General features: G+C 40.3%; 1 protein-coding gene across 1 annotated transcript in view; it reads left to right on the forward strand.

Moving 5' to 3' along the window:
* The window catches only part of ptprt (protein tyrosine phosphatase receptor type T), a 247,747-nt gene that overhangs the window by 108,964 nt on the left and 131,283 nt on the right, over nucleotides 1-7,500 (forward strand). The window contains exon 12 of the mRNA XM_054616090.1: nucleotides 2,282-2,391. Coding sequence (XP_054472065.1) covers nucleotides 2,282-2,391 — 110 coding nt within the window. The remainder of the gene's footprint in view (nucleotides 1-2,281; nucleotides 2,392-7,500) is intronic.

A 7,500-nucleotide genomic window follows, 5' to 3' on the forward strand; every position in this document is an offset into this window, starting at 1 on the left:
AAATATTTATATATGTATATATATATATACATAGTATATAGTTACAGTGAACACAGACTCATATATATTTATTGATAATGCTGATATTGCTCTCTTTAGTATAAAGTACAGTAGTTACAGTATTGATAATGTATTGTTACTCTGTCTCTGTAGTATAAAGTACAGTAGTTACAGTGTAGCGTATATAAACTACTTTAGAAATAAAACTTTGGGGCACCACCTCCTTACGGAGGAAAATAACAAAAATAAATCCAATAATTTGGTAACAAATTTAGCAGCCTCAATATCTCAGGCGTAAGTACCGAGTTCATTGATCTATAGTTCCCACTTTGAAATAATATGACAGACAACGACTTGAATGAATTGATTTCAAATAACAGGCAAATGATTTCAGATGAAGGGAAGATTGTGATTTCCTTTATAATCCTAACGCTACTCTAAACGATAAATTTAAATTATAATCATTCAGAGCGTTATCCGACACCAACTCTTAGTCACATTAGAAGATGTCGGTTTCCTACTTTGAGCAGCGGTGTCCAGCTGACTTTACGGTGGTTCAGCCGGTTGTTTCTGCTCCAACGGAGTGGACTCACGGCTCTCCAGCGGCTGTTGTTTCCCGTTGAGAGGCGATGACTCCCGGTTGAAGGGATGAAGGAACGGTGGTTCTCAGCTGTCCTCGGATGTCCACCAAATGGACTGGAAAGGTCTCTGAATTTCACACACTGCTGTTGCAAAGTGAACTGGAAAGCGGCTCACGGTTTTACCGTGCTCTCCGGGTCTTGATCCACGGCAGCAGGTTCTTGGTCCGGCGTGGAGTTTGGGCCGGACATATTATGATAACTGAAGCTACTCGTTGCGATATACTTAAACTAATCTCGTTTGGCTTAACGACAATAATTAAAGTTGATATCTCACGAGGTTAACGGACGTACACTAAAACAAAATAAGGCTTGCTTAAAATGAATAACTATAAGATGCTCAAAAGTAGTTAAGAAGAAAGAGCTCTGACAATAACTGTGATCCTCAAATAAAATAACCGGAGCGTGTATGAAGCTCCGTAGACCAAACAAGACGCACAACCAACACGAAACGAAGAACGAAAAACAAGAGACAAAGAAAAGTTCACCAGTTTTATCCACACAGGATAAATTCCAGGTTTCTTTGTCTCTTAATGTTGGCGTGCTCTTGCTTCGTAAATTTACTAATCTAACATCTTAAACAAATAAATCACAAACTTTCCCCCACTATTAGATGAATAAACCTTACACACTTATCAACTTGTATGTATACAAAAATAGAATTTCAGTTACATACACTTAATACACAGGATTTAACAAAGATAATGCGGAGACAGAAATGTGCATCAGTCACGTGACTTACTCGCGTGTAAACATTTTATAACTATCGCTAATATTTCATTAATATTGTTTCTCTACTTGTTGCATAAAAACATTCCGGTCCTTAAGAAAAATATATGTCTTATCACCAATGGTCGCTGGATGGCACTGTGGTCACACGGTGTGTCGGGTCTTTAAAGGGCCTGAAACATATTTAGCTCTGTTCTCCTCTCACAGATTCAGGACAAAGACCTACTTCCCTGAAATCACCCGTGGAATAACTTGAGTGGGGTCATGAATACTCTGAAGACTAATAATGTATTAGTGATCTCTGTAGTATAACATACAGTACTTAAAGTATTGATAATGTATTAGTGATCTCTGTAGTATAACATACAGTACTTACAGTATTGATAATGTATTATTGATCTCAGTATAACATACAGTACTTAAAGTATTAAAGTATTGATAATGTATTAGTGATCTCTGTAGTATAACATACAGTACTTACAGTATTGATAATGTATTAGTGATCTCTGTAGTATAACATACAGTACTTACAGTATTGATAATGTATTAGTGATCTCTGTAGTATAACATACAGTACTTACAGTATTGATAATGTATTATTATTCTGTAGTATAACATACAGTACTTACAGTATTGATAATGTATTAGTGATCTCTGTAGTATAACATACAGTACTTACAGTATTGATAATGTATTAGTGATCTCTGTAGTATAACATACAGTACTTACAGTATTGATAATGTATTAGTGATCTCTGTAGTATAACATACAGTACTTACAGTATTGATAATGTATTAGTGATCTCTGTAGTATAACATACAGTACTTACAGTATTGATAATGTATTAGTGATCTCTGTAGTATAACATACAGTACTTACAGTATTGATAATGTATTATTGATCTCTCTCTTCAGTTCCAGCCTCCGTGCCGATGGAGTCTCTTCAGAACACTCCTTATGAAGAGAAGATCTTCGTTCAGTGGAAAGCTCCCAATGAGACCAACGGGATGATCACTCTGTATGAGGTCAGTGAGCTGTGTACCTGAGTAATCTATTACATATAAACCTTCTTCATGTTCAGTCTCCTACACAGAGACGTCCTCATGGTGTCTGTGGTCAATACTGAAAAAACATCCTGGAATTATATGAAAACAACTGATCTTTAATAATCAACGGAATGCATCTACAGATGCTGATCAACATTAACGAGGTCCTTCATTAACATGAAGCAGCTGTAGGTTTTGGAGAAACTTATCCCTGACAGTCCTTGAGACAATGTTTGGAGTGAGATAGAGAGAGATTGTGACCAAGTGTGTGTGTGTGTGTGTGTGTGTGTGTGTGTGTGTGTGTGTGTGTGTGTGTGTGTGTGTGTGTGTGTGTGTGTGTGTGTGTGTGTGTGTGTGGTTTTAGATGGTTTATTCGGGTTGAAGTTGAGTTGAGCTTCTATCTAATGAATTATTGACCCGTTCTCTGGCTCCTGTCTGCCTCTTATATCACTGCATCAAGGAGACACCTCACACCGAGACCTGGAGGGCTATTAGTGTGTGTGTGTGTGTGTGTGTGTGCGTGTGTGTTTGTGTGTGTGTGTGTGTGTGGTGTGTGTGTGTGTGTGTGTGTGTGTGTGTGTGTGTGTGTGTGTGTGTAAGAGGGTGAAGTACCAAGCAAAGGAATGTGCGTTGTTTTATAAGTTGGTGAGTTTTTGAGTTTGTGAGAAAGAAAGTCATTAAGCAGGTGAATAAGTGTCTATGTGTGTGTGTGTGTGTGTGTGTGTGTGTGTGTGTGTGTGTGTGTGTGTGTGTGTGTGTGTGTGTGTGTGTGTGTGTGTGTGTGTGGCGTAGTGGAGAGCAAGGTAGTTCTCCAATCAGAGGGTCGGTGGTCAAGGACAGAGGACCCTCACATCCTCTGTCCTTACACCCTCACATCCTCTGTCCTTAGACCCTCACATCCTCTGTCCTTAGATCCTTCTCCAGGATGGACAGAAGTCAATAGATGTCATGTGTACATAATGAACAGCATAACAGAGATACAACACATTCAGTGTTTATGACATAAATGATTCATATAATCACAGTAGTAAGCAGAGTAACCAAGGAGAAGATGAAGACTACTGATAAAATATAGTAGAATTAAAATATTGATCTAGGGAATAGTATTAGTAATGTGACTAATAATGATAATAATAATGGTAGTAGCAGTGGGTGTCAGCCGGGTCACAGCAGGAGGCACGACTACGGTCCAGGTACCACAACGATTCATGGAAACCTGCGAGGTGAGAAAGCACAAGGACTCCGGGGAAGAAGCAAAGTCAGTAATGTGCATAAATAAGAGATGAATACATAAAGATGGAGGGAGAAGAGGAGAGAGGAGCTCAGTGTATCCTAGGTAGTCCCCCGGCTGTCTAGGCATATAGCAGCATATCTAGGGGCTGGACCAAGGAGAACCTGAACCAGTCCTAACTATAAACCTGAACCAGTCCTAACTATAAACCTGAACCAGTCCTAACTATAGAGACCTGAACCAGTCCTAACTATAGACCTGAACCAGTCTAACTATAACTATAACTATAAACCTGAACCAGTCCTAACTATAGACCTGAACCAGTCCTAACTATAAACCTGAACCAGTCCTAACCAGTCAGTCCTAACTATAGACCTGAACCAGTCCTAACTATAGACCTGAACCAGTCCTAACCACCTCAGTCCTAACTATAAACCTGAACCAGTCCTAACTATAAACCTGAAGTCCCTATAAACCCAGTCCTAACTATAGACCTGAACCAGCCCTAACTATAAACCTGAACCAGTCCTAACTATAGACCTGAACCAGTCCTAACTATAAACCTGAACCAGTCCTAACTATAGACCTGAACCAGTCCTAACTATAAACGAACCAGTCCTAACTATAAACCTGAACCAGTCCTAACTATAAACCTGAACCAGTCCTAACTATACCACCTAAATAAACCTGAACCAGTCCTAACTATAAACCTGAACCAGTCCTAACTATAAACCTGAACCAGTCCTAACTATAAACCTGAACCAGTCCTAACTATAAACCTGAACCAGTCCTAACTATAAACCTGAACCAGTCCTAAAACTCCTAACCTGAACCAGTCCTAACTATAAACCTGAACCAGTCCTAACTATAAACCTGAACCAGTCCTAACTATAAACCTGAACCAGTCCTAACTATAAACCTGAACCAGTCCTAACTATAGACCTGAACCAGTCCTAACTATAAACCTGACCAGTCCTAACTATAAACCTGAACCAGTCCTAACTATAAACCTGAACCAGTCCTAACTATAAACCTGAACCAGTCCTAACTATAAACCTGAACCAGTCCTAACTATAAACCTGAACCAGTCCTAACTATAAACCTGAACCAGTCCTAACTATAAACCTGAACCAGTCCTAACTATAGACCTGAACCAGTCCTAACTATAAACCTGAACCAGTCCTAACTATAGACCTGAACCAGTCCTAACTATAGACCTGAACCAGTCCTAACTATAAACCTGAACCAGTCCTAACTATAGACCTGAACCAGTCCTAACTATAGACCTGAACCAGTCCTAACTATAGACCTGAACCAGTCCTAACTATAGACCTGAACCAGCCCTAACTATAGACCTGAACCAGTCCTAACTATAGACCTGAACCAGTCCTAACTATAGACCTGAACCAGTCCTAACTATAAACCTGAACCAGTCCTAACTATAGACCTGAACCAGTCCTAACTATAGACCTGAACCAGCCCTAACTATAAACCTGAACCAGTCCTAACTATAGACCTGAACCAGTCCTAACTATAAACCTGAACCAGTCCTAACTATAGACCTGAACCAGTCCTAACTATAGACCTGAACCAGTCCTAACTATAGACCTGAACCAGTCCTAACTATAGACCTGAACCAGTCCTAACTATAGACCTGAACCAGTCCTAACTATAGACCTGAACCAGTCCTAACTATAAACCTGAACCAGTCCTAACTATAAACCTGAACCAGTCCTAACTATAGACCTGAACCAGTCCTAACTATAGACCTGAACCAGCCCTAACTATAGACCTGAACCAGCCCTAACTATAGACCTGAACCAGTCCTAACTATAGACCTGAACCAGTCCTAACTATAAACCTGAACCAGCCCTAACTATAGACCTGAACCAGTCCTAACTATAAACCTGAACCAGTCCTAACTATAGACCTGAACCAGTCCTAACTATAAACCTGAACCAGTCCTAACTATAGACCTGAACCAGTCCTAACTATAGACCTGAACCAGTCCTAACTATAAACCTGAACCAGTCCTAACTATAAACCTGAACCAGTCCTAACTATAAACCTGAACCAGTCCTAACTATAAACCTGAACCAGTCCTAACTATAAACCTGAACCAGCCCTAACTATAGACCTGAACCAGTCCTAACTATAGACCTGAACCAGTCCTAACTATAAACCTGAACCAGCCCTAACTATAAACCTGAACCAGCCCTAACTATAGACCTGAACCAGTCCTAACTATAGACCTGAACCAGTCCTAACTATAGACCTGAACCAGTCCTAACTATAAACCTGAACCAGCCCTAACTATAAACCTGAACCAGTCCTAACTATAAACCTGAACCAGTCCTAACTATAGACCTGAACCAGTCCTAACTATAGACCTGAACCAGTCCTAACTATAGACCTGAACCAGTAACTATAAACCTGAACCAGTCCTAACTATAAACCTGAACCAGTCCTAACTATAAACCTGAACCAGTCCTAACTATAAACCTGAACCAGTCCTAACTATAGACCTGAACCAGTCCTAACTATAAACCTGAACCAGTCCTAACTATAAACCTGAACCAGTCCTAACTATAAACCTGAACCAGTCCTAACTATAAACCTGAACCAGTCCTAACTATAAACCTGAACCAGTCCTAACTATAAACCTGAACCAGTCCTAACTATAGACCTGAACCAGTCCTAACTATAAACCTGAACTAACTATAGACCTGAACCAGTCCTAACTATAAACCTGAACCAGTCCTAACTATAAACCTGAACCAGTCCTAACTATAAACCTGAACCAGTCCTAACTATAAACCTGAACCAGTCCTAACTATAAACCTGAACCAGTCCTAACTATAGACCTGAACCAGTCCTAACTATAAACCTGAACCAGCCCTAACTATAAACCTGAACCAGTCCTAACTATAGACCTGAACCAGTCCTAACTATAAACCTGAACCAGTCCTAACTATAGACCTGAACCAGTCCTAACTATAGACCTGAACCAGTCCTAACTATAAGCGCTATCATAATGTTAACTCGTTCTCCTTGTGAAGAGTTAAAGACTGATGTAACATTAACTACATTATTACATCATTACAACAACATTCACGTCACTGTTCACTGTTTCTTTAAGAGGAAGTTATTAAGATGGAGGCCGTCATACCACAGTTTTCCAGCTGGGTTGAGGATAAATGTTTTGAACTCTTCTCATTGAATCTCCAGCATTAGTCTCTTCAGTAGAAAGGCCTCTTACATCTCTGAGACCTCCATTAGACCCGGAGCCACAGCTTGAAACACTCTGCGGTTAATAAACCTCCTGGGACCGCCATGATCTGCTCCTGTTTTGTGTTTCATTAATGTGGATGTGAGCGTCACGACTCGGCTTCATGTGTTCAACATATCAGAGCCTCCACACAAAGCGCAGCTATTAGACATAATTACTATAATTGCAGCTATTGACGGGATTAAAGGCATCATCTGCAACATCTAAAGAGGCTCCTGTTGTGTCCTCTCTGTTCCCATCACGGCTCAGGATGGAGACCAGATCAATTAGACCTCGGACAATGGGGGGGGGATAAAACGTACCATTATTCTTCTTATATCAGGATTACATGAACTCATTCTGTGTGCAAATATGATCACTTCATCTTTTGCTCCTATTACTATAATTACAGCTAATTACAGGATTAAAGGAGACATCTGGGGGAGATCTAAAGGGAGGCGGCCTCCTCACCCCCTCACCCCCTCCAGTCCTCTTCATCTGAGAGAGGATAAATGATGTCTGGGGGAAATGGAGGGAGGAAGGGTGAGGAGGGGGGAGAAACATGGATGATCATTATAACAAGAAACAT

Source organism: Anoplopoma fimbria, chromosome 17 (assembly GCF_027596085.1).
Source record: "Anoplopoma fimbria isolate UVic2021 breed Golden Eagle Sablefish chromosome 17, Afim_UVic_2022, whole genome shotgun sequence".
In the NCBI taxonomy this organism is placed as follows: Eukaryota; Metazoa; Chordata; class Actinopteri; order Perciformes; family Anoplopomatidae; genus Anoplopoma; species Anoplopoma fimbria.